The sequence below is a fragment of the Phalacrocorax carbo genome, chromosome 2 (assembly GCF_963921805.1).
Source record: "Phalacrocorax carbo chromosome 2, bPhaCar2.1, whole genome shotgun sequence".
Taxonomy (NCBI): domain Eukaryota; kingdom Metazoa; phylum Chordata; class Aves; order Suliformes; family Phalacrocoracidae; genus Phalacrocorax; species Phalacrocorax carbo.
The window spans coordinates 71,046,560-71,074,346 of NC_087514.1; the positions used below are offsets into that span (position 1 = coordinate 71,046,560).

Here is a 27,787-nt window from a genome sequence, read left to right on the forward strand (position 1 = left end):
GTAATGCTCGAGAATATGAAATAATCATAAAATAACTGCTATTTAAATGCATGCAAGGATTTACAAAAAGTAAGAGTGTACTGGACAAGAGGAGTCCTTGCTCTTCAAGAGCTTCCATTCTACATCTCTCAGAGGGGAGTCAGTGAATTAAACTGTAGGTGCTTGTGTTTCAATTTTTATGTGGCTGATCCTTAGGAACAGACTGTTTATTTAGAAAAGAAGTGAAGGAAGACAGAGGACACACACAATAGCTAGCAGGCTTTCCAGGTTTAAAGTCTGGCTGGAGAGAGATATGAAGTGGGTAATGCTTGAGGAGGGTTAAAGCAATAGGGCTGGTACTTGGTCAGTATGTAGGATTTGGGACAGGATGTAGGAGGGACAAGATTAATATAACTGTTGTGAAATTGACTGAAAATAAAGGGAACATAGCAGCTCTGTTCATAGAGTGCTACTAAGCATATGAACGGCATAAACCAGGTTGGTTGGATGGTCCCATACTACAGGTAATCATGTGTAACAAAAGCTGTCTTATTTTTGCTTACAGGCAGATACAATGGGTATTTATTCTTTTGGATGAGAAAAGTTGCTATTAGTCCCCTGGCATGAAAACACTTCTGGTGGTACAAAGCTCGGGTCCTTGCTTCTGTGCATTCGTTTGATCAGATGGAAGAGCGCTACCAGAGGTACAAACACACAAGGAAGGACAGCTAGCAGCACACAGATGGCCTGTACCCAAAGTGGATAGACTTTCTCTTCTTTCATAGGGAAGCCTTCCTATGGAGATAAAAAAAGCAAGCAAAAGAAATAATTGGTAGGTACAATTACATTTTGCTGTGATTTTCATATGCATTTTTTTATGATGTTATGGTAAGGATAACAAAAGTTTTACTCTTTCTCTACAATAGCATTCAGTGGCCATGTCCTCTCTATGCCTTTCCTGTGGGTCTAAAGATGGCTGAAAATGTTTTATAGTTTCAAAGATTTATACCTAGAAATGTGAGATACTCCTAGGGATGCAGTGGTTACCCAGAGAGTTATCAAAGACAGAATCATAGAATCATTAAGGTTGGGAAAGACCTCTAGGATCATCAAGTCCAACCGTTAACCCAGCACCACCATGCCTCCTAAACCATGCCCTGAAGTGCCATGTCTACATGGTTTTTGAACACCTCCAGGGATGGTGACTCCACCACCCCTCTGGGCAGCCTGTTCCAATGCCTGACCATTCTTCCACTGAAGAAATTTTTCCTAATATCCAATCTACACCTTCCCTCCCATTTAGCCCGGTGGGAGAAGAGACCAACACCCACCACGCTACAACCTCCTTTCAGGTAGTTGTAGAGAGCGATAAGGTCTCCCCTCATCCTCCTCTTCTCCAGGCTAAACAACCCCAGCTCCCTCAGCCGTTCCTCAGAACACCTGCTCTCCAGACCCTTCACCAACTTTCTTGCCCTTCTGTGGACACATTTCAGCAATTCAACGTCTCTTGTATTGAGGGGCCCAAAACTGAACACAATATTCAAGGTGCTGCCTCACCAGTGCCGAGTACAGGGGCACGATCGCCTCCCTGCTCCTGCTGGCCACACTATTCCTGATACAAGCCTGGATGCTGTTGGCCTTCTTGGCCCCCTGGGCACACTGCTGGCTCATGTTCAGCCGGCTGTCAACCAGCACCCCCAGGTGCTTCTCCGATAGGCAGCTCTCCAGCCACTCCTCCCCAAGCCTGCAGCATTACGTGTGACCAAAGTGCAGGACCCGGCACTTGGCCTTGTTAAACTTCATACAGTTGACCTTGGCCTATCAATCCAGCCTGTCCAGATCAACTTCCACCCTTCTTGGTGAAGCTCTGATTATTTTTGTACATACTCAAAGCTTAGCTGGTTTCAGCAATTACCAAGCATGATCTTTGCCAAATAGGAAATATTTACTTGAGAGATTTGGAGGGAATGATGATAATGCCATTTCTGCAAGTCTGTGGCTCTGTGGCTATGAGTTTTGGTTTGGGAAGATAGATACATAATGGTGTTTGGAGGATACACTGCTGGTGTATGAACTACTGGGAGCAGAGAGCTTTTTCTTGAGGACACAGTCCATGCGTATATATATACTATGAAGGGTGGGGCCTTTCTGTGAGGGTGACTGCAATCCTCATGCAGTTTAAGGCCAGAATCGAGCTTCAAACCCCTACGCAGGGTGTATCTGGGAAGTATCCAAGAAACTGCAACTGATGTGAGCCAGTGCCATCCAGATCACATGTTCTCAGCATCGACACCTCTTTGGTGCTGAATTAACCAGCACTGTTCTTGGACCATGGCCTCCCTCCCTGGCTGCCTGTCAAAGTTACACATTCATGTTTTCATCAGGGTCCCAGTGATATTGGTAGTTCTCACTGAGAAATGTTTTCATCCCCAGCATCTGTTGCGCAGCTCTAAAGCTCTGCTCGTGCATTTGTTCCACCTCTGAACCCCCTGTAGGCTTGGAGTCTCTGTGAGACATTGCACTTCAACACTTCTCTGTATTACACACATTCAAAAGAAATACGGAGCACAGCGTATGTGGGTCTTCTCAGGAGAGGTCCTGTTAACAGGAAAATGTTTCAGTAGTTGTAAGCTCGTAACCTCTGTGCTACTGGAGCCTTCTCATTCTGGGCATTGCACCACTGCAGGCTGCAGTACACAGGTAAGCAGTAGATAGCAATAATTTTAAAGGATCTGGTAAGGGCGAAAAGTATACAGCTCTTGCATTTATTAAAAGTTTAGAAAATATTTGGGAACATACGTATTTAGGGTTCCAGGCTGCATAGCTTGGTGGCTTCTGTATCTGAAGAGTAACAAAGGCCATGAAGACAATTAGCAGGAGCAGAGGGCTAATAAACCTCCACGTGATCTGCCAGTAGAGATTAGGTTTTCGTCCAGTCATCCATTTCACATCTTTACTGAACCTTTAAAGAGGAGGCATGTTTATAATGATGTCAGGCCTAAGTGGTAACAGTTTTACCTTTAATATTTTTCTGTAAGTTTTAAACATATGGTACAGCTCCCTAAATCTCTTCTATTCCATACCCTTCTTCAATAACTTACTACAAACTTAAGTAAATAATAATATCAATAAAATAGTTCTCTATTGATCCCTGCCAGGGATGATCAGTTTACATTGTCAGTTTATATTACCTGAGCACTTAGTCTAAGGTTTCTAGGCACAAATAAGTGATGAAAATATTACAGCAGTTCTGTAGAGCTATTCAAACATTTTAAAAAGACAAAATTGCCAAGGGAACAAACATAGCTTGTTAGCAAGAAATCTGAAGTAACCAGCACCAAATGAATCAAAGCAGGTAAGGGACAAAATTACTGCGATCTGAACCAGTTTCCTCTGGAGTCAGTAGTGGCAGTGATTTCGACATGGAGCTGATCTTTTATATATACCTCTCAGTATTACCTTTTGTTCATTGAATGGGCAGTAGATACATGGTTCTGGGCTTGATACGTGATAACCAGTTTCTATCAAGTTGGAAAGAATTTTGTAATCTGGAGTAGGAATTGTGATTTTTGTGTGTGTTGAAACACCATCTTTGTTGTCAATTCTGTTAATCTAACTGAAGATACTAGAAATTCTGTTGAGAACTAGGAAAAAGTGATTTGGCTATGCTCATATCCCATAGTAACAAAGAGGAAAAAGTATGTGTATATGCATAACACAACAGAGAAAATACAGGTGCTGTGGAATCCAGAGTCTAGATTGCAGTGTGTGAAACCAGATTTTATTGCTGCTTCTGCATCATGGGAGATTCAGACTAGCTGTACATGCAGCAAGAGGGATGTGTGAAATTTTTTATGACAATATAGCCTGAGATTTATCACCATTAAACATGGGAAATACTCCAAGGATCTAAATGCAGGGACTTTATCTGTAATTGATGAAGATTTTTTTCTTCAGTCTCTTATTTTTAAAATCATAGCCTATGGTAAGACTTAAGTTGAGATGATACTGGAACACTGTTATATGCAACAGCACTGGCCAAACATAAGTTCATTACCCATACAGTATACAAACTGATCCACAAAAAGTCAGGACCTTCATGATTCCAGTGCCAGAGTAAGAACTAGAAAGGTGAAGTCCCAACATGTAACTGAGTAAATTATAGAGGGGGAAAGATTAATCTTTACTGAGAATTGGGGAAATTTCTGGGCCGGAAGGGCCCTGAGTAGAGAAGGCAGGTTTATTCTAAATCAAAATGAGATAAGGTTTCTGGCACTTACAGTTACAAAGGATGTATGAAAGCTTTTAAACTAAAGAGTGAATTTAGTGTCTGTGGCTGTGGAGATTCTCAGCATGCAGGCTGAGCCTTTTAACATGGGGAGTTACTGCATGTTGCTTACTAGGAAGTTGGAGGGGGGAAAAATAGTGATAAACAAAAAATACAAGAATATACAAAAGGCAGTAACAGGAGGATATCTGAAAGATGGTGTAACTCCTATTGGCCAAAGAACTACAATAGCTGTTGATTTTCTAGCTTTAAACTTAGGATTCCCCCTTCCATAAGTGCTATGCAGAGATTATCCTTCCTGTTTTATAAATATAAGAGACTTGAAGCGAAGAACGATAACTACATTCACGGAACCTGTAAGTGTTAGGGAAGTAAGTTAGTCTTGTATACCTGTATGTAACACACATGGAGCGAGAGGAAAATGCATTGAGAGGAAAATTCTGTCTGCTTCCAACGTACCTTTTAATTTTATAGACATACGCAACCCCAATCACTTCAAAGAAAGCGATGACTAGAAGAGGCAATGAGCCTGCGTAGCTGTCAAAAATGTCAATCCAGTAGCTCCCCGAACCCAGCGTAAAACACAGAGCAATGAGGAAGCAAATTAGACATATTATACCTGAAGAAAAGAAGGTATCTTTGTTACTGGAGTACTGAACTGAACTGAACTTGGTAAGTATATTTTTGTTCTAAATTATTTTTGCTCTTGTTCTAGTGATTTTTATTCTTTCTCCCTCCATGGAGCGACAACAGGCTTTTTCCTTAGGGGAGCTAATATCACTTCCCAAACTCAGTCTTCCCCTGTGTGTTGGCCAAGAGGCACCACTCTGTTGCAGGAGGAGTGCACTTGTATGACTCAGAGCATCCTTCAGTTGTTAGTACTTCCAGCAGATAGCCTAGGCTGTGTTGTGCTGTGTCCTCTGTTAATTTTTGACTGACGTAGTGAGTTTCAAGTGCCCTTACTTCCATGCAGTCATATGCTCAAAGCAGAGACAGCCAGCACCCGAGAACTGTGAGGGCCCCCTAGATTTCTGCCCACCATTTCCTCAGAGGGCCCAGAGCTACAAATGTCTGTCCCTTACGTCCTGGTGTGCATGGTTTATGTTTCACCACACTCCTCTACAGTCAGTTCCACTTTAAACAAGATACGGATTTGGGGTAATTGAAAGAAAATATGGGAAGGAGAGGAAGGAGGGAAAGTGTTGCTGGATGCAGACGTGGGCTACAAATCAATTTTTATGTCCTTGTGCTGTGTTACTAAAGGCTTCTGACTCTGAGATGGCCTTTGGTTCAACGCTGTGTAAAATCGGCCCCAGACCTTTTTAATTTTTTTAAATAAAAAACAAACCAAAAAAGCTCACAAGTGGAAAATCGATTTCAAAATATTATGGGTACCTCATCAACTTGTAAAAAAAATTTGTTTCTACATAAAGAGTTGTAAAATGAGAAGGATATAATTAGATGCTACAGGAAGACTCTAAAAAAGGCATGGCGGCAATATTCCCCACAATAATTTAAAAGGGCATTGCAAAAATGTTAACCCATTACTTCAAACTGCCAGAAATTTTTCTAGACCATTTTTTCTAGACCAGTTTCACGGTAGGATCTCTCCGACTCCCACTGAGTCTGGTTCTTGAGGAGCAGGTTGGGTTCAGTAACTGTCTGTGGTTGAAAAGATTCTGGTTTGGTGTGAGAACAGGATCACACGCACTCATTCCTCAGTTTCCAAAAGGTAATTTTCTACTCTGGCATGTTCACAGTAAACATGAAATAATCTGTAGCAGCATAAACCCGAATGAAATAGGGGTGAATGACCTGCCTTACAGTTGTGTCAATGTGGTAAGTTCGTGCGCAGGTGGTTATGGCAGACCAGCTGATGTCACTGATTGCCTTAAAGTGACTTGTTTAGGCACTGAAGGCTTAAGCGAAGACAAGGCTCTTCCTGATGTCTGTAACAGTTCAGAGAGAACTTGACTCCAGGAGTAGCATTTTAACAAACTTTCCCAGACTAAAACAGCTCTTGCAAGCTAAGAGAAAAACCTGGCAAGGGCAATATAGTACTGTCATCTGACAGCTTCTGCTATAACTGCTACCTCATCTATGTGCTTATCTTCTGCAAACACAATCTACTGCCCTTACTACCACTATAAGATAGCTAAATTAATATTACAAATTCTTTATACCTCTGTGATATTTATTAAGCCGTTGGTAGTTTGTGCATCTATAAAGAAGCCACCTTCTTTGAACAAAGCAAAGTAAATACTTTACCAGATAATAGCTCTTTGGGTATTGATTTAGATATAATTCGAAGCTCTAGAAGAGGAGTGAAGACTCCCTCGATGTTCCCAAACATAGAAGAAAGGCCCAAGCTGAACAACATTATGAAAAACAGGATGGCCCAGGCCTGGGATCCTGGCATTAGAATGATGGCTTGAGTGAAAATGATGAAAGCCAAGCCAGTTCCTGATACACTCTGCAGAATTCACAAACAGATAAAAATATGGATTATAATGGCAGAAATGTAGTTTCTCATGCATAGAGAATTATAACATGCTTCTGTCCTTCCCTGGAGTCAAGGGTGCTGGTCATCCTGCAGGGTTTTGTGGCAGCCAGCGGTTGAGAAAATGGGTAGTGGGGAGTGTTTGTGGGGATTTTAATTGTAAATGTTCTATCAGAGATGTGTGGACAACCATAGAGCAGAATTTTAGCTTGCACAGAGAGATGAGTCCAGAGTAAAGCAGCTCTGAGAGTTGTAATTAAAATAGCAATTGTTTTGCTAATACCATCTTAAATATGTTTTTTTAAAAAATCTGTGATGTAATAGCTGCTGGAAAGAAAAATATGTAAATAAGGATGTGATTTCCACTCTAGCAGCAAGAGAGTTGGTGAGTTGTTGATCACCAAAAACCCCATAATTACTAGGGCAGAAAAGGCTAATAGGGAAAAACCCAATTTCAGCCAAATTTCTGAGAGTTCAGTCTCCCAAGGACAAGGGTATTTAAATCTAAGGAATGAAAAACTGCTAATGTTGCTTTAATTTGGGATAAAAATATGTCAAACCATAAATCAGAAATGGGTGCCATCAGAGGAAGCCAGAGAAAACAGAAACTGACTTGTGTCAGGGCTGGAATGTCATCCTTGGATTTCTCCATCATGTGAGTAAATGAGCCTATTTCACCATCATTCTGCGTTAAGGCTATCGTGCATTAGCCTTAACTAATTCTGTCTCTAGCAAATGTGTCCACCCTTTTGTCCTAAGAGTTGATTTTATTTTTTTCTCAAGCTCCTTTATTTCTTATTCTTTCCTCCAACCGTGGGCCTATTCGTCTCTTATTAGGTGGTAAAGACTTAGTACAAGGGACTACAAATGGGTGGGTAGTGAATGAGAATTACAGGCCTGGGCGGGATCGCTGGAGGAAGTGGAATGAGGTGGGAGAAGTAAACAGAGAGGGAACATCTGCGTTTAGTGATAGGAGAAATGTTTTAGGAGGGTGGGAAAAGAAGAAGAGGGAGGGGTTCATTATGTATTTTAGTGGGAGGAAAGGGTTTGGAGGAAAATAAAAATCAAAATATTTGTGAGATCCTGTTCAGAGAGGAGGAGAATAAAAAGGAGAGGACAAGGGGGAATAGAAAGATGGAGGGAAGGAAAATAAAAGGGAAGACAGTGACAAGATACCTTCCTGGCAGTCAAATATGTGATTGAAGGCAAACAGCGAACATTTTAATAGATGGTTTTATATATATATACTTTCCTAAATATGGATTTAGGAGCTCCCATTCAACATCCTTCTTCTATAATCTTTCAGCTAGATATGTTTCCTCTGTTGTGTTTATTCCTGAAAACCAAAGTAGAACTGAATCCAGCGCCCATGGTAGGCTCCAGGTAGGAGCACCTTTGAAGATTAGTTTTGTGATAATAATAGGTCATTTTGCATGCCGTACCGGGCAGCCTTGAGTTCAGACCGTCCTACAGCAGTGTTGTTATTTCAAATTTGGAAATTTGTTTTGTTTCATGATTATGTTATAATATATTCATTACAACTAGAGTAAAGCACAAGTACTTATGAGAAAAAGGAAGATACCTGTCCTTCTATATATTGTGTTTAAAGGGTTACTTTGTTGAAAGCAATTATGGTACCTGATCAAGAAATTCTTGAAGGTCACAGCTTTTCAGTTTGAGTCCAGCAATTTTTTCTGGATGTGATGAATTTAGGACACTAATCCAGGCTGTATAGTTCTGTCGCATGATACTTTCTTCTGGAAGATCAAATTCATTGACGATACTGATAATGTTCCTGCAGAGAAGCCAACGTATCATTAGTTTAAATGTTTGCAGATGATGTGGCTGGAAATGCTATGCCATGTATTCAGATATTAATTGAAAGTTGTGTTTACTTTCTGTTCTGTTATTTACAATATAAAGGAAAATATTAAATGAGGACTTATATATAAAATAGTTAGGAGAAAATATTCAGACTATTTAATGTCTTTCGGATACAAACTCTGAGTACCTTATGCAGATGCAGTCTCTAAAACATTTCTATTTTTATTTTATCAGCTCTCCAGACCATTTCCACCACTTGTGTTTAATAACTTAGTGAATCTGGTGGAATAGGAAAAGCTGTTGGTTTTTTGACTACTTCTAATGCTAGTCTACGATGGAGATGTGGTCCTTGATGCACTACCTGCAATGAATTGTTTTATACTTTGTCTTGCTTCTTACAAATGCTACCGCTGATCATTCTTGCATCAGTGCCATAATACTTTTCTATTTTTATATTAGACTTCTCCATACAGATGCGTTTCCTTTTCAGTGAAAATAAATTCTCTAAAAGCGTGTTTTTCAAGTAATGCATTATCTATTTAGGCATTGAAACCATGGTGTAACACTGGAAACACAAGTTTCTCACCTGTCCAAGCAGTCCCAGTAGCCTGTGGTTGCTTTAAACCCCAGAACAGAAAAGACTGGGATGGAAGCGTAGAGGGATGTCATGCTGTTCACAATTGCCACTGTCACAGCATCCTTTTCACAGTCATTTCTAGAAATTGCATACAAACAAGTGAAGTGATTAAAAATAGGCAGTATTTTATCTGTGAATCTCTCAGGTATTTCTGCAAACACTTTATATTTTTAGATTCCTTCCCTCCCCCTTCCTGTTAGAAAATTTATTTGGCCTTTTAGAAAGACAGCAGCTGTTAAATTCCTTTGGAAAAACGAAGATCCTTTATAAAGATCCTATGGAAAGAGTTCTGAAAACTTTAGAAAATTGCATGAAATGCTGCAAGAATTTAGCCAATTTATAAAGTTGTAATTCTACTTACTTTGGTGGATTATAGCTTGAGAATGCAATAAGCCCTCCAAAAGCCAAAGAGAGAGAGAAGAAAATCTGGGTAGCTGCATCAAGCCAGACACGGGGATTTTTCAGAGTGTTCAGCTGAAATAATTGGAATAAATGCATGTATTAGGCTTATTAAAATTTCTTTTTCTCTCCCAGTTCTCATAGCTCGTCTTGTATTTCACTTCTGAAATTGAGAGTTGTGTTGCCATCTAAATACAGTGACAATGGAAATTAGCACAAAATGTGTCAGTAAAGCAGGTGCTTCTGGAGACATATTTTGGTCTATTTAAATGTATGTAGTAATTATAGAATCTGTTTCATTGTGCACCTCTTCTGTCTGATGACAAAAATGTGTTTCTAAATGATAGGCCTTAGGCACACAGTAGGGACAATACACTACATTTGCCCTCAGTTTAGTTCTTTTTGTTAATCCACATACTGGGTAACTTACAGTTTAAGAATATTATCTTCCTAAAACTGTATAAACAAATACTAAACCTTCATTGTTTTAAGACACAAAGGGATTCCATAGCTTTCCAAATTTTCTTTAAAAAAAAGAAAAAAAACGACTAGAAGCCCAAGCAGACAAGAAGAGGATATTAATTTAAAAAAGCATCTTAGATTCAAAGTAAAATCAAAATTTGAATTTTGATGTAAGGGCGACATGATCAAGGAAGCTAAATTAAAAAGTCAATGATTGTTGGATTACAGAGAATAATACGCAATTTTAAGTAGCTACACTAAGAAGGAATCTCACCATTAAAATCAGTCTAAAAGAAAAAGATAAAACATAAGTAATGCACAAAAATGTAAATGTGCTCAATAAATACTGGTTTCCTGCAGAAACTAAGAAATGGCGTGTTATATTTGTACCCTACCACGTGAATTACTTTTCAATCTGTTGTCGAGTAGGGGGAATAGAAACCAGTATTAGTTAAGAAAGAGAGTTTTTAAAACCATCTGGCCCAAAAGTAATACCGGGGCTGTAGAGTATTTCACTTTGTTTTACATCAGGCTAAATCAAATCTCCATCCTAGTCCTGCAGGGCAAGTTGTGTGTTTTCTGTGTTGCGCAGGCATATGCCTGTGCTATTCATCCTAGTATGTTACTGGGAGCATTTGTAGGAGTGATCCTACTAGGAGCACTTGTAGGAAGGAGAGGTACGCGTACCAAAAGACCCTTAATAGCATCCTGGGTTTTTCTGAAGCTGGCCTGACTTGAAGAGGGAGAATAATGGGTTCGCCTCAGTGTGGATGGGTGCAGTGAATGCCATTTCTGCAGATGCTTCCTCCACAAGCAGGCCGGTGCTTTGACCACAGCAGAACTGGTGTAACGTTTTGTGCCAGAACAGAGCAGGCAGGTATGTGTAACCATTACTGGCCGAAACGCTTCAGCTTAGGCAAATCTTCTAGAGGCTTATTTTGAAAGATCATAACCAAACCCTGCAATGCCAGAATGCTCACTGGCAGGACCTTGTGCGGGTGCAGAACTAGATAGCTATTGCAGCGCAGAAGCTCAGCGTTCACATTGCTGCGTGGCCTTCAGAGTTTGATTAAGTGCTGCCAAGTCAATTATCAGTGCTGATCGATGTGACTGTTACAAGTCTGCCTTTCTGACTGGGGACTTTGGCAAATGAATCTGGACGTGGTTTAGTTTGGTGTTGCAATGCATTTATTGACGCTAAAAGATACTAATCAACCCCCAAACTTGAAGAAATAGTGGACAGGCAAGCATGCCATGGCAATGTTATTACCTGGTCTTAAATAATTATGAATCTAAATGTTACTTTTTATTTTCAGTAATATGGCATACAGATTTTATAAGTGTGTCTTCAGAATAAAAAATGTGCTGAAGCTAGAAACATGCGGATGAAGATACACAACCAGAATGTTAATGGATGAACACAGGAGTAATGAAGAAAGGAAGCATAATTGCTCCCCCCGCCGGGCGACGACATGTTTGAATACTGGAACACATGAAACACAGACAGAAACTTTGTTAAAACAGAATTAAAAAATACTGGGAGCCCTGTGATATGTAATTTTGGTGTAAAAGCACCTGTTGCTTTTTTCATAAGCAAGTGACCAACGAGTAATACTGCACTTAAAGACAGCAGTTCGTTAAGGTAATGCTTTCATTCTCCTTAATACCAGCAGCTCTGTTTTAGGGACAGCTACAGCAGGGGAAAAGCTTCGGCTATGGAGAAACAGGGGTAGAAGACAATTACTTTCAACCTTAAAAAAAAAAAAAATCACTTTGTAGTGTAATTCCTCAGTTCTTTTCCTTGTGAATTCTTAAAAGATTGAAGTTGTATAAATTCTGTAGCACTGGCAGGGAAAGCCCATCTTTATCATGTGTAAAAGACAGATGATTCTGTTCATGAAGTGCATCGGTTTCACTTATGCATTCAAGACCGAGGCACCCTTAACATACTTATACTCAATTTTACAATATTTTCTGATATGCTTATTACAGAATTGTTAAATACTTTGCTGCTTCTTGTCTTGCTAAAGTATATTAAAATACTAAATCACTTCATCTCAGAAAAAAGAGCTTAGCTGAGCTTTTGGATAGAGAGCTAGATCAGGAGTTGCTAGAAAATGAATATACAGTGTGAGATCCGAGGGGGAGAAAAAGGAAAAAAAATATATCTAGCAATACTTACATTAGGGGTGAAGAGGTAAGTGAGACCGTCAGTGGCTCCTGGTAGAGTGAGTCCATGAATAAGGAATATAGTTAGGACCAGGTAAGGAAATATTGCTGTTACATAAATTGCCTAAAGTAAGAAAACAGACAGACAGTTACTGACAATAACACTGATAAATCCCATTTAAGTTATTGTAACGTACAATCCTAATAATACTAGATAAGACAGCCACAGGTGAACATTGGCATCTTCGAAAGAAGCAGAATGTGCTTTTGCAGAGCATATATTTAATAAAATTGCTCTTAAAACTCTGTGAGGGGAGACTGGTAGGGCAGAAGCGTTTGCAATGGAGGAGGAGAGCAGTGTCATTTTGAGCCACCTGCACCGCTGTTATCTCTTCGTTGGACAAGGAGCACACTGAAATGGTGCTAGTGTGGTAAATATGGAACTCACCAAAGTGTGATATAATGCACTTCTCTATCCTTTCCGTACCTTTCCTGTGGTTTCAATTCCTCGGATGGTGCAGAGGTACACAATTGCCCAGCAAGTTGCTAAGCACAAAATGAGCCACCACTGTAACGCGCCGCTCTCGGTGACGTCGGGTGTTATGTTCAAAGTTTTCCTGTACCAAAAATAATTAACCGCGGTACTTTCGTAACATTCTTTGTTGAGTCCTGGAAAAAAATGTGGCAAGCATAAGAATAAATTTTAAAGTTGGTAATACTTTTCCCACTGACTGTATGGTTAGGCAGCAATACTTTATACTAACGGAGAGTGGCAGGACGGTCTTTTGTGGGCTGCCAAATCAGAGATGGACTGAAATGGCCTTTCTGCGCTGCCTGTAATGTGCAGCAAGACAAACTCTGTCACGGCAGTCTGAGACTGCGAGACTTACGTGAGACCTTCACCAGAACATCACCAGCAATAACCTTCTAAATAGAAAAGGTGTCATACTCAGTGCAAGGTAGAATCTAAACTGTAATTGCAATGGAGATGATGAAACTTTTTAGCTGTACGTTTACAAGTTGTTGGAGCCATAACAAGGTTCAGGCACCTGAGGATACAGCTAAACCCAGGATCCCCTGGCTATGTAGTGGCCCTGTAGTGGGGCAAGACCCAGGCATCAGCCTCTTTGGTTCATGTTTCCAGGAATTCTGTGAGCAGGAACCTTGGGTACCTGTGCCCTGGGGAGCAGGCACTGCCCAGCCAGGGTCTGTGCCTGGAGAAGAGGGAACGGGGAACACGATGTATGCCACAACCCCTGCTCACCCCTCTGCCTCCATGCAACTGAAATGCCTGAAGAGGAGGTTGACAGAGGATCTTCAGGAAACCTGCTGGCCTGCTGTCTTTAGCTGGAAACCTTAGTTCCCTGGGTGCTGCAGCTTCTGTCTTTGCTCCCAGCCAGAATCAGGTGGGTCCTGAGAGCACGAGGCAGCCCTGTGCATTTCCAGGAGCTGGGGTTACGCAGTGTGGAGCCAACAGAGGTGACACTGATAGCAGTCCCTGTAACCAGGAGGTCCAGCACGCACCCAGACTGGGGGAGCTCTTTCTCCTTTCCCTACCTGGTGAGAGCTGAATGCATCTCTTCCTCTGCCTAGGAGAGCAAGCTACTTTTCTTGCAGTGTCTTCTGCTGAAGCAGCTGTTTTGCATGCAATCCCACTCAAGTTTAGAATAATTTTTTTTCCCCCTCCTTCCCCAGTTTCAAGGCCTGTTAGCTTTGGCTGTTGGCTCCTGCTCAGAATACCTAATGCACTGAGCAGAGTACCTCGTGCAGGGCAGTTTGTCGCTGTCCTGCCACGAAAGGCTGATAGCCCAGGCTTGCGCAGACGGTGAGTGCTCTTCCGACAAAGAGAAAGAGCATGTCTGTGGGCAGGAGAATTATAAAATGCTGTATTTTTGCAACATCCTGATGCTGTATTTACTGGTAGTAAGTTTGAGGTGGCTGAATGAGCTAAGTGGCTACAAGAAACCCCCCTTACCCTCCTGCGTAAACTCCAGAGCTGGGCATGATGATATGTTTTAGGAAGGTAATCCTGAGGGTACAAGAAACAACTCCTCCCTCCATTTTGATTTTTCCTGTTGTATGAAATGTCAGCCTGTTCAATCAAGCGCTCAGACTGGCCCACTTGTCCCTTGTCTTGTGACCTCTCGCTCCCTTCTGAAACAGCCACCATTCACAGCAAAACTCTGAGAACAAGCGAATCAACAATGTGGCAATTAAAAATGCTCAGGGATCCTCTGAGTTCATTCCCCCGTGGCTGCAGCTGGGAAGCGCGCTGCAGTGCTCACAGGTGGCCAGCTCCACAGCCTCGATGGTGAATCGAATTGGGTTCACTTTTTGCCCTGATAAATTCCTTTTCTTTTAGGCAGTCTCTTGTTATGCAGGAGATGTTAATTCAAGTATTTTCAACTAGAGGGAGAAGGCAAAGTGCGTCTCCCTTCCATCCTTGCCTTGCAGCCCTCCAGCCTCTGGAAGACATGGTTGCTGTAGGTCCTTCTGCTGTGGTTCTGGAAAGGACTGACTGAGGAGTCTGGCTCCAGGAGAGGTTTGTGGAGTGGTGCCCCAGCAGCAGGGGAGGAGCCCCTGCCACCTGACCCTGGGGTGCAGAGCCATCAGCTCTAGCAGGCTAAAGAGAACAGGAAGACCTTTTACAAAAGCGAAAGAAGCCGTGACAAAAGGCATCATAAAAATTGTTATTTCTAATGTAAAAAAGGTAATATTGGTAAATCAACATTTTGCTCTCATTATTCTGTAAAACAGAGCCATAACAGGACTGCCAAGCAGTAAAAATGGACTGGAAAATGCAGATTACATTAGAAACAATTACAAATGCTAAATTTTTAATTGAACAGGTGCAGCAAATCCCAGTGGAGACAGCAGAGGAAATTCCTGGTTTGTAACTCTTGAAATACTATAGAAATTCTAGCAGACAGAGTTAGGGCACCTACCTTTGAAAAGCAAGAGAAGTGACCTGAATAAATAGTGGCAAAATCTTGACGTTAACTCTGAGCTAAATTGGAAAGCTGGCCTAGCTGGCAAAAGGCTGATGGAGAGGAGTAATCATGATTGTGGTCATCGTGGCTTTATAAAACTTTCAAACAAGAATCTGGGGAGATTGCAAGGTGGAGAATGAAGTAACTTGCAGGTGTATGATGTACTGATATACCTAAGCGACTTTCTGGCTGCAAATTTACACTGGAAAGTGTCATTGCCAATGAAATGTCATTACACCTGAAGCTGGTGATCCTCTTTCAGTGTATGAGGACGCTTTTGTAGTCAGACTTGCTGGTGTCCTTTCCTCAGCTCTGAACTGAAAAGAGCAGACGTGTACCCAGACATACACTGGCCAGCGCAATCCCAGTTAACTCTGAATACACCATTTCTGGCTGTTGAATGAAAGTCTGTGGGTTGTAGGAGGGTACATGAGTAATTGCTATGTAGTGAAAAGCTTTGTTGCTCTTGTGCCTTTAGTCCCAGCTTAAGTACGTGAGCCTGAAATAATGCGCTTTAGTCTAGGTTCAGCTAAACCTGGTAGATAGGAACAGCTGCTACTTGACTCACTTAGGAAGCAGCTCCCTGGAGAGAGCATTGCAATTGTGATGGAGAAGTGCAGCTTCTTCCCATCTTGGCACTGGTATTGAAAAAATCCATCCTTAAAGTATTTCTTCAATATTTTCTGAAAGATGCTTAACTAAAAATCCAGGGGTTTAAATACCAAACTAGTTGATTAAAAAGTTGATCTCCAAAGCAGGTTTGGAAAACATTTGTTTAGCTCACTAGTTGGGACATCTGTCTCCTGAAAAATGAATGAATCTTATTTCTTAAGGCCCAAATAATTTTCTCTACTTCTCTAACAAAGATTAGGGATGTCTAATGTTCTTCCTACTCTAGAATGATCCTAAAGTTTCCAAAAGAAAGTTGACTTCTGGTATGTTTTGTGGTTTTTCTTAGCCTCTTACTCAGATTATGTTTCTTGCTCTGCCCTGGAACTTCTTGTCTCTTGTGCTCTGAACAAAAAAGAAAGCTGAAAAACAGTTTTAAAGAACTGAGAGCAGTCCTCCTTGTCCTGCTTACGTACACTGTCTTTGGTCTTACTAAATGTTTCGTAATGGATAGTCTGAATTTGGTCTGAGCTTCAAAGATTCCCTCTGTAAGCAGTTTCTCTGCTACCTTAAAAGTGTTTTGCGTGTTCGGGTACTCCTTTTTCTTTTTTTAAACACTGTTATTTTGTTTCCCTTTTCAAAATCAAGCAAAAAGGGTCGTGGACTTTTTGGCGTTTGTTGTTCCTGTGAAGATGATGAATTTGAGTAGGCTATCATCACTCTTGTAGCTTTTTGACAGGAAAACAAACCAGGTCTTGTGCACAACTCGGGGCCAAATCAAGTGTGGCTTCTCTTCTCAGGGGTTTCTTGGTTAGCTGCTCTAGGAAGCTATCTTGCTGGGTGTGTAAAAGTAGGCTCAGCAATCTACAGGCAGAAACTAAAGTTCCCCAGTAGGATTGTGTTTCCTGATCTGGCAACTCAGCTGATCTTTCTCAGCACATGACTGCAAATGAACTGAAAGGCTTCTGTAGAAGCTTGTTATGAGTCATAACCAATGCATCACTGCCTAATAAAAGCTCAAAAGTCTTATTTAAAGCAGTTACTGAAAGATGTAGTCATAAATTTGGTTCTTAATCATTCTAACAATCTCATGTCTCTTGATATGTGGTTTATGATAACAGATGTATGCCTTGATAAAGGACTGTTTCTCCATAGTCAGAAAACAGAGGATGCTTTTTCAGATTGACGTTTGTATTAGAGCATGAGCATAAACAATAAACAAAATTTCTCTTTCCCCCTTGCTAGCCCCCAGACTCTGACGTTTGTGGTCCTGCTTTTGCTACCAGTGATGCTCAAAGTGGTAGTTACCTGTTCTGTTTTCATTTAGAGGACAAACACTCCAAGGAAGAGGTTCTTGGAAGGAGTTTATGAAATACCACATCACCCAGGTTAGAACAGTGTTGTAGTATAAGCTCACCAGAACTGACACCATCCACGAACCAACCCCTGCAGAAAGCACAAGATCTCAGCTTAGAAAAGCTTTGGAAAAAATAATTATCGCAGCACTTGCTCTAAGAAGCTCATGTTTTCCTGATTTTTCAATATTTTCTCTTCCCTCCCCCCCCACTCCACCCCGCAAGATTTTCATATGAAAGGTGGTCATTTGTGTCCTCACTAGCTAAACACTGGTGCACAGTCCCCCAGCTCACCAGCCCTGCTCCAAGAAAGTGGATGCTCCCTACTTATGTAGAAGATTAGGGTTGAAATCTTTGCTCTAATATATAATACATTGTTTTCTACAACATGGGACAACTTTAACAGCAGACACCAAGAGAGACTGAAGTTTCACAGCACGCTGCAGCTGCATGAGGGCATTCTTTTGTCCCAAATCACACATATATGCTCTAAACTGGTAACTATTTTGCTCCTACAATAAGGAAGGAAGAATAGTGACATCAGAGTTCCTACTTCCTTGCATTTTTGCAAAGGGAGGATGGACACGCCTAATTGTTGGAGATAGGTATAGCTGGAGGCAGCACCCTGCTTCTTGGTATTTCTTCCTGGTTGCCCTCTGGGCTTTAGATAACACCTCTTACCCACACGTTCTCCTCCCACACATGCCCACAGGCATGGCTGTTTCTGCCAATTCTATTTTCAGGCACCTGCTTAAAGCAGGGCGTGGTCCAGCAGTGCTGGCTGGAGCATCCAAGGGTTTCTTCTTGCCCCTGCAGGCAGGAGGGTGCTGTCTCAAAACCAGTAGAGCTGATGGTTCAGGCCTTTAATGGTGGCTGTTCCCATTCACTTTTTGCTGTCTAACAATGCACACAGGACACAGGATAAGTTTTTTCAGTATATATTAATTTAAATAAATAAAAGAAAAAATTGCTGATACAGGACTGCACAACAGTCTGATGCATGCTGCCATGTAGATTGTCCCTCATGCCCAGCCATGTTAATAGTCTTCCTTCAGTAACCCCACTGTGCCCCTCTCTCCAGAAAGGAAGCTTTCCCAGGTGCTTTAGGATCTTTAGGTGATTTTGTATCTTTCTGTCTCTGCTCCAGTTTGACTGTCCCTGGAAGAAAAAAACTGGCTTCTGGAGGGCCTCTGAGGAAAGAGTGAGAGGAACTGTGGGTGGGCAACTCTTGTGTAAGCTCCAAGATAATGTAGGGGCAGGGCAGCACAGGCTAGCAGAGCTCATGATCATTATGCTTGCCACATCAGAGGTTATGAAGTTTGCATCTAAGGCTCCTGTGTGCCTGGGGTAACACCTGATAGAAATGATGTCCTAGCAAGCATCAGGCACAGGTCTCTAGGAAGTGAGTGCCAGATTTTGCACGTGGGGCACAGCAACCCTGGATGTACATACAGACTGGGGAACGAGAGGCTGGAGAGCAGCCCTGCAGAGAGGGACCTGGGGGTTCTGGTTGATGACAAGCTGAATGTGAGCCAACAGTGTGCCCTGGCAGCCAAGAGGGCCAACCGTGTCCTGGGGTGCATCAAGCCCTGCATTGCAGCCGGTCGAGGCAGGGGATTGTCCTGCTCTGCTCTGCGCTGGTGTGGCCTCACCTCGAGCGCTGGGTGCAGTTTTGGGCACGTTAAGGATATAAAGCTACTAGAGAGTGTCTAGAGAAAGGCCATGAAGTTGGTGAAGGGTTTAGAGGAGAAACCATATGAGGAGCAGCTAAAGTCACGGGGTTTGTTCAGCCTGGAGAAGAGGAGCCTGAGGGGAGACCTCATCGTGGTCTTCAGCTTCCTCACAAGGGGAGGAGGAGGGGCAGGTGCTGATCTCTTCCCTCTGGTGACCAGTGACAGGACCCGAGGCAATGGCAGGAAGATGTGCCAGGGGAGGCTTAGGTTGGATATTAGGAAAAGGGTCTTCCCCCAGAGGGTGGGGGAGCACTGGAACAGGCTCCCCAGGGAGGCAGTCATGGCACCAAGCCTGACATTATTCAGGAAGCACATGGACAACACCCTCAGAGATATGGTGTGAATTTGGGGTTGTCCTGTGTAGGGGACGGAGTTGGACTTGATGATCCTTGTGGGTTCCTTCCAACTCAGGACATTCTGTGATTCTGTGAGTGCTGGGTGGGAGCTCAGCTGTGGTTCCTTGAGTTGTGACCCCGACAGACGTACCGACTCCTCCAAGGTAAGGTGAGATGGTGTTCCAGGCACCGATGCTGCCTTTCCTCAGGTACTGTCCTAGGGCCAGTTCGAGATGCAACAGTGGGATTCCTTCGAAGAGAAGAGCAATGACGTATGGGATCAGGAATGCCCCTGAAAACAAAATTAAGTGGAATTAAGCCCCAGGATGATATGAATATCACTGAAGTTACTGTTTTGTAATTTGTCTGCTTTATGAACCTAAAAAAGTCCTTGTGGGATGCGTTGCAAGAGGGAGCATTGCTAGGGATACCTGCCAAGTAACACTTGTTACTGGTAATTTTGTTGGTGAAGGTGTAGGAAGAAGGACTGGGATGCTTAGTGCTGCAGGATGCTTCCCCTCAGGCACTGCTACAGCCCGTTATAAATAGCCTTACTATTTCCTCCATTTCCCTTTCTTTTAAGCATCTTCTTTTCTCCTGCTGTGCATAAAGCACAAGGGTTTACCTCTCCCCTATACTGTCTGTTTACCCTTCAGTGCATCGCCTCATTTCCCTCCCTAAAGCTTTCAGGACTATGCTCTTCTGTCCTCTGCTGGTAAAGCAGGCTTTTGTGCTGGAGACCCCCAAGAGACCAGGTTACTTTATTGCATGAAGTTCTGCTCAAAGCACAGAGCTTCTGGCTAATGAAAAACTGAAACAAGGGTGACACTGTTCTGTGAGACTTGGGAGCAATGAAACCTGATTTCATCCTGATTTGTATCCTCTCTGTCTTCCCTGGTTTTTTCATAGCAGCTCCCTTGGACCAGAGGCAGCATGGGCTGTTGGGTGCCTGTAGGCAGGCATCAATCTTGTTGGCAGCCTGGCTGGTTCCTGCAAAATGGTGTGCAGTGCCTTGTCTCCTCCATCTTCCCTCAGAAGGGGGACAGGTTTGGGTCTCCCTCCTTTGCACAGGTAATGGTTTTTATGAGACGGTTTTAACGACTAAGAAGCAGGCTTGAAAAAGGATTCTCACAGTTAATTCCCAGAATGTTAAATCCTCAGTTTGGATCCTCGGTACCCCTGCTCAATAGTCCCCTTGCTAGGAGGAAGCTCTAAAGTGGCTGTTATAAGCCCCCCCTACGAGAGAGATTTACAGAGAGAGTTAAGATCCACAACAGTTTATTTTTAAGTGTTTTACCACCTGACGAGATCTCACCTGGAGCTACCTACTGAAGCTCCCATGTAAATAAAAAGGAATTTGCAGATCCCTTCTGCAAGAACTCAGTAACCTCTCTCCATGTTCAGTCTGGCGCTCTCCTTCAAACCTGCTGCAATATCTCCCTCCAGAGCACACCTGAGGGTGCCCACCCGGCCCTCCTGACAGCCTGATGCCTTGGGCTGTCCCCTGGGAAGAACAAAACATTCACGCAAGTGACTGCAGCACCGCAGTGCGGGGCACTCCGCGTGTTCGCCCGGCTGCGGGCCACACACCAGCTCCAGGCAGCAGCTGTTCCGCTGCCAGCCATGCGATGCTGGGCTCTTGCTAGCGAAGTGCTCCGTAAGGGACCGATCTGTCTCCCATATCATATCTCCCTGGAAATAACTATAATAATTAGTGCAAACTGCTCTCTGTTATCTCTCTCCCCTTTTCTGTTTGCTAGCAGAACCATTGACAAGAGGGCATGTTTAGATATTCTGCTGATAAAAGCCTGTTTATTTTGTGCTGGTTTGTACGTATCTCCAGTCATATTTATAGCACAGCAAAACATAATGTCACATTCAGAAAGAAAACACTGGTTCACTGGTTTTCCATGAGAACAATATAAAAAGTATGCTATCAGCGAATATGAAAATACAGCAGAAAACTGGGCTAAGAAGAACTAGTTAATGGAGATAATCTTTCTCAAACCTAATTCAAATAAATGGCTTGTAGTGTAAAAATATGGTTTTAGTTATTAATGCCTTTGCTTTACAGTATTTTTAGGCAAAAAGGCAATAGTCAGGAAAAGCATAGACAGCCTGCTCAAGCACTTAAATCTTATTAATTTCCACAATAAAATCCATAGAAAGAAAAAGGATACCGGAAAGGTATCAGATATCTAATAGCGAGTAGGAACCCTCTAGCGCTATACAGTCAAGGGCTCTGTTTAATAGATAGGGGAGGATGTGCCAGAAGGCAGAATATAAATACTTAAAAAAAAAAAAAAAGAAAATACCACAAGACATCTGACCATGGAAAAGGCAAGAAGAAAATCAAAGAAGCAGAATGAAGAAGTGAGCTGGGACCTAACACAGAGCACGTATCACAAAACAGAGCAAAGACAGGCACAGCAGAACCCTGTCAGCACCATACGACTTGCAGCACAGGTACAGCAGAAACTCAGTAGGTTTGGCTTCCCTGAGGCACGGAAGAAGGAAACCTTAGTAGAAACAATCATAAAGTGCTAGTAAGCAAATTATTCTATATCTGGATATCCTAAGTACATTTATATCTACATGTTCTCGAGCTCCACAGTGAAAGGAAAATAAATGACATACATAAGAGGCAAGCCTGGGAGCAACCTCTAAAAACAAAAGTTTAGCTTCAGGAACTTTTTTCCTCTCAGAAAATGAATAAGGAAAATGATAGTGATCAAGCATTTGTAAGTACCTTAGAAGCCTGGAGAAATGCCCATAAAAACCAAAAGTATCACCAGGGCACAATTTAGTTGTATCTCTGAGGCATGACCTAGGAAAATTTTAGTTTACACCATTCCTTCTGTCAGGAAAAACAAGATACATAAAGCATCCGTCCTGCAAGTAGATACATGTGCTACTAAAAGAAGGTCAAGGAAAAGAAAAAGAAGAAAAAAACCAGTCCAAAATCTACCAGAATTAAAAGTTATTTTGGAAGGAGAAACCTGCACAAGGATACCACAAAGCCAAGGAACAATCCCTGTGCACGTGAGAAGGCACAGAAAGCCTACAAGAGCTTTTTCAAATGAGGCTATCAACAATTACCAATACTGCAGGTATCGGTAAGTTGCTGATGCTCTGGAGGGCAGAATGACCATGAGGCTAATGAAGGAGTGCAGTCTAAAGCTGAATCATGGCAACCAGCAAAGCAGAGTGAAACAGCCAAATTGGTTTTCTCACATCTTATAAAGAGAGAGCAATAGACCTGACTAGTGGAAATGTAAAGCAGTTTGAAGTATCAGCCAGGTGACCTCCTAATCTAGATGTACCAAGACCAGCAGAAATTGGTGAGCCTCAGCGAGAGGCAGAGAAGACAACCCAACAGCTTTGCTTGATGTCAGGGTACCAGTGAAGACTTCCTAAATGGTGGAGAAAAACTTAGAGGAACTGATCCACACGCTTAATATTGCATCTTAGCATCACCTGCTTGAAACGATGATCTAAAGACACAACAGCATTTGAAAGGCCAGAACACGAATAATAAATTTCCTTCAGATCAGAATGGAAATGGAATGGAAAAAAATATTTATAATGAAGACTGAAGTGGCCCGAAAAGTGGCAAAATAGTAATTCCAAAGCAAATGCATCTATAGAGTCTGAAAAATACAGAAAGCACATCTCGGTACAGTACAATGCAACAAGCATTCAGAGATCCCCTTCACCGGTTCTGTTGGTACATAGTAGAAGTGGTGATGAGTTCATTTTTCCAGAAGACTGAGAACTTAATGGCAAGGTACCTGTGTTAACTGCTTGTTCAGATACAAAGAAAAGGCTATTAGCTATTGAAAGGGGATTATCAGACCTGTCCCCCTTTCTCCATGGGAGTTCAGCTAAACAGTGTAGTAGCCAACACAGCAATGAATCACATGAATATATCAGGGAAAAAAGCAGCAACTTAATCATATTCACCCCTGTCTCCTGATCTTCATGATCTTTTTTATGTCTTCTGCACATGCCTTAATCGAGATGAAAAGTATGAGCTACTACAAATGTCATATTTGCACAGTATATTTATGATGGCACTGATTTTGACTTACAGGCCACGTTGCATGTCTTACAGACTCTGAAATTCTGCAGTGTTGAGCTTCCCATGTAAATGACTGTGTCTCCTTGAGCAGCATTTAAGGAACTAAAGCCATGTCCAGAAAACCAAGGAGACAACAGCTATTTCAAATGATATGGGTAACACCAGTAGATCAACTTAAAAAATAACCTTGATGAACTTCCCTATGAAATATTTATGACTGAAGGATGCAAGTGACCAGCACCCATGTGCAAACATGCACCAACCTGAGCTGTAACGGGCAACCAAATACAACAAGTTATGAAACGATCAACCCCAAATGCCATAGCTTTTCACCAAGGACTTGAGCAGGACACAGCAACAATCCAGAAAATGAAGTTTGTTACTTGTTGTAAAACAAATAATTTTTCTATCAAAGAGTGAACTGTTTTGCTCTTCCCCACATACTGTTTTTTTCTTTTACAGTATCTTCCAGGTATACCTGTTGTTCTTCCCAGATTTTATTTTCCTTCTGAGAACACAGTGAGCCAGGCAACTGCATTTTGTAACAAGTTTTAGTTCATATTCTAGCAAAAGGTTAGGTAGGCCATGGGTTATAAAAGTTCGTAAATCATTGCCCCAGAAGTAAACAGTTCTCCTTTTTAGCAGGACTTTAGTGTTTATATCTATTTATATTCCTAGAAAGAAACTGTATTTAATGCTAAAGATATCTTTCAGTCATCCTGTAGGTTCAGGCACTAGCACATCTTTAAGACCCATGGGTTAGGCAAGCATATATATACTAGCTATAATCAAAAGTAAAACACTGCAGTAAGTTCCAGCTGGAACTAGGTCAGGTTTGGTTATTTTTTAGGTATACTGAGAAGACTGTACGTGTACGTATATAGCTATATGACTTGTTTGAGCCTCAGTTTTAAGTGACAAGCCATATACTGGGCCATTTAGAGACTGCTTTTCAATCCCAGTTGCCTGGGAACCTTTGTGTTTGTCTCCACTTACTCTGGCAAACAACCTTCACGTCCATTAGTCATGAAGAGTAAATAACTAACTTAACTCAGGCAATAAATCCAAATAATCAGTAACGACAGCAGGTGATAAATGTCAGCAAAACTGATATTATATTAGATTCGAGTTACTGAGTAACACTAATGTGCGATGAATAAGGTCCAGAGGTCTGATGAGAACAGCTGACATGAGACAAATATACAAGCACTTATTTTTATCTCTTGTTTTTTAAAAGATCTAGAAATGAGGAAAAGTGCATTGCCTAACTCTTAAACACTTGGATATTACCTGAAGCAGCTGTGAAACTGATCTGAATTGCTGAAGCCATTCAGCCTTAGAGCATATCTATGCCATAGCCATATCAGGTTTTGCTGCACTTGTGGCTGTGGCCGCAGGCATGGAGCCATTGCACCTCTCAGGGCTCCTAGTTAACTGCAGCGCTGCTGGTGTCTCCCGTGTTCACATCTTCAGATGCACACAAGCAGGATTTATGCTCCAGTAGCCCTGAAAACCTACTGGGCTTTTGCATCTAAGTTGTTTGCTCTCAAAAAGGCAACCCCAATTCACATCACTGCCTTAAAGTGGCAGAAGGAAAATGCAACATTAAACACTGGTGTAAACACAACAGCTCTGTCTTCTTGGTGGTCTTGATGACTCACTCAAACTCTTCCAGTGCCAGCTTTCTGGGATAAATTATTCACAAACTCTACAGCACTTCGTTACCGAGTCCATCCTGCTGTTGAGCATCCAGAGCTCTCTGAGCCCTTTGTTAAAATCCAGTGACCATACATTAACCTTTAGTCACTACTGCCTTGTGCTGCTGTTTGTAGTGATGCAAAGTAGTTGTATGCCTTGAGTCTGCAAGCTATTTTAAACTGATTTTTTCACTGGCGGAGTTACTGCTTATGGGGCAAAGGAATGACTCATTATCTTAAAGCCTGCTCTGAACCCTGTCTCTTTGTCCCTAGCAGCTTCTGTGGGATATGCAGTGCTCAGAAGCTGGATACACAAGGGAACAGGCTTTCTGAACACTGTGCAGTCCATAAAAGAGGTTACTGTGGGTCTCCCTGTGCTTGGACTCATACTTCTCCTGGGATGGTAGCGGTCTGTAGGACAGGGATGCAGCACACTGCGGAGGGGAGGAATGGAGGGGAGAGATCAAACCTCAGTAGGAGGCGAGTGTTGCTGATCTTCTGAAGTGAGGCTGGGATCTGAAGAGGTTGAAAAACAGCTGGCCACAGCTAGTCCCCCACCTCCAGCACGGAGAAGCAACCCTTGGTGCATTATGGGAAGGTGTGCGAGCCTTTTTATGGTCAGTAGAACAATATTTAATCTTAATCCATAACAGAGATTTGCACAAAACCTGAAGTACAAAGCTGATGCAGCCGGTGGCCCCAGAAGCAGCTCTGTGTAAAGAGATGTGCGGAGGAGATGCGTCTTGCTATGGTCCCATCTGTGAGTTTCAAACTGAGTAATTTGTGTTAATTGTTCATTACATTATGAAAATATCACAATATGTTAGTTTTATTATGTTGTTTGTTAATACTGAATGCTTGGTCCCTTGCTCCAAGATAGAAAGGCCACCTGACATGTTGCAGGTATTTGTCTGACCTACAGCTCCTACTCTAGAAGAGCATCTTCCTCACAGCCCCCATTCCATATCTACTATGGGGGTGTCTCTCTAAAGCCGTTTATCATATATCATTAATGCATATATCATTAACTGAAGTGACAGGCGTTTTCCAGCCATTCCCATGGGCAAACGCAGAGAAACAGCATGCTTGCATCTATGGCTTTCTAGCCACCCAGTTATTACACTCCTCTGAGAGAGTTTCACTCGGTTTCACATCTTGCAAATAAATATTGGAAGATGTTAAGTCTCCTGGAATGAATCTAAGCTACTGCTTCTTCTCTTTTCTTATTTGAAATTGTGTAATCACAGCTTCCAGCTGTCACATGTTCAACACTAAAGAGCTCCTTGCCACCAAAATAATTTCCATTTTCTTGTTATAGACTATGATAAACGTACTCTTTCATTTTCAATTTCATGAGCTAAATAGATTAGATTCTTAAGTCATTCCTTGTCCTATGAGTTTTCCAGACCTTGAATAATTGTTGAGGCTTTTCTGCATTTTGTCTGATTTTTCAAGTTGACTTTGAAAGGTGGACTTTCAGAAGAAGTCAGAAGTTCAGAAGTTGTCTTAGTATCAGTAGCAATATCTCCACCTACTTCCTAGTGCTCTGCTTATATACGCCAAGATTCTTTTTGTTGATACAACCTACTATATCTCATTCATTCAGCTACTTACCAGAGTCCCTAAGTGGCTACTTCTTTCTGAAACACCTCCTTCCATTAAAGGCAGCATCCATTCTTGGTTCCTTGGTTGATTCAAAGATATGTAGTTCATCAAGTAACACAGATACCTTGGTAGAACAAGCTTGGATTTAATAATTTTTTCTGTCATTTGACAGTTTCTCCAGGTCTGAATTTTCTGTTTCTCCAGTTAATTGAAAGATAACGCATAATAATGGGCTGAAACAATTTGCTACCTCATTCTGCTATAGACAGCTTAACATGGCAGATCTCAAAGGCTACTGTGAATGAGTATAGATGAATTATCAGGTACTCTTTTCTGATTCATTTATATTTACTAAATTGGCTGCTTCCAAAGCAATTCTGTGTAGGGATGGTGCCCAGGGATAGGCTTGGGCAGCTGTTCGCACCACCTGGCAGGCTCCTCTTGCAGTTCTATCAGCTGAGCATTTTAAACAGACTCACAGGCATCAAAAAGTGCAATTTGGTTTTGTGCTGGGGCAGTTCTAGATGATGAGGTAGCTCCTAAGAGCATCAAAGAAGGGAGGGGAACGACTTGCTCACATTCCCAAAGGAAAGCACGACGACCATTTGTCTGGGGTCCGGTTTGTTCAGGCCTCCCCAGGACTTCTTGATTTTCTTTAGGTAACGAGCTGCAGGTTCAGTTTCCTGCTTCTGTTGGAACTATAGCAGCAGTACAAGAACTTTAACATCAGTTTTTCTGAGAGTTAGTGTCAGTCTGGTCTTCCTTCCTAAACAAACGCATCATTTTAAATGAAATATACTTCTATATAAAAAGCTAATCTAACTGGTGCAAAACATTTATGGGAATTATATAGTTAAAACAAGAAATTATGTCAATATATAACTTCCATGCTCATCATAAGTTAGCATAGTTATACTAGAATTGCAGTTTAATATTTCAGCAAAGTCCCATTTCAATCTTACCGCCTCCATGTATCTGACACAAGTATGGAAATCGCCACACGTTCCCCAGACCAACGGCAAATCCGATACAGCTTAAAATATACTGGAACTTATTGTCCCACTTGGGTCTGTCATCTTCTTTAGGGATTTGAGGTGGCAGCGATAAACCTTTTGACATTTTAG

The 27,787-nt window shown here is 41.9% G+C and overlaps 1 protein-coding gene across 1 annotated transcript; it reads right to left on the reverse strand.

Annotated features, from left to right (window-relative positions):
- Positions 1-561: 561 nt before the first annotated feature.
- LOC104043763 (sodium-dependent neutral amino acid transporter B(0)AT3) lies at positions 562-27,782 on the reverse strand. Its single transcript, XM_064441725.1, has 12 exons — positions 27,626-27,782; positions 19,432-19,572; positions 17,166-17,303; positions 12,746-12,927; positions 12,272-12,382; positions 9,590-9,702; positions 9,178-9,306; positions 8,406-8,562; positions 6,536-6,740; positions 4,727-4,886; positions 2,779-2,941; positions 562-774 (listed from the first exon to the last, which is right to left on the reverse strand). The coding sequence occupies exons 1-12, from the start codon at positions 27,780-27,782 to the stop codon at positions 562-564; spliced, it is 1,869 nt and encodes a 622-aa protein (XP_064297795.1).
- Between the last annotated feature and the right edge of the window lie 5 nt (positions 27,783-27,787).

Bases quoted from the DNA above. Each gene is read 5' to 3' on its own strand.
- LOC104043763 (XM_064441725.1), bottom strand. From the start codon at position 27,782: ATGTCAAAAGGTTTATCGCTGCCACCTCAAATCCCTAAAGAAGATGAC. The intron at 8,563-9,177 runs GTGAGAAACTTG...GCTTCTCTGCAG, and splicing joins TACTGGGACTGCTTGGACAG to GAACATTATCAGTATCGTCA. The intron at 6,741-8,405 runs GTACCATAATTG...TGAATTCTGCAG, and splicing joins TTCAAGAATTTCTTGATCAG to AGTGTATCAGGAACTGGCTT.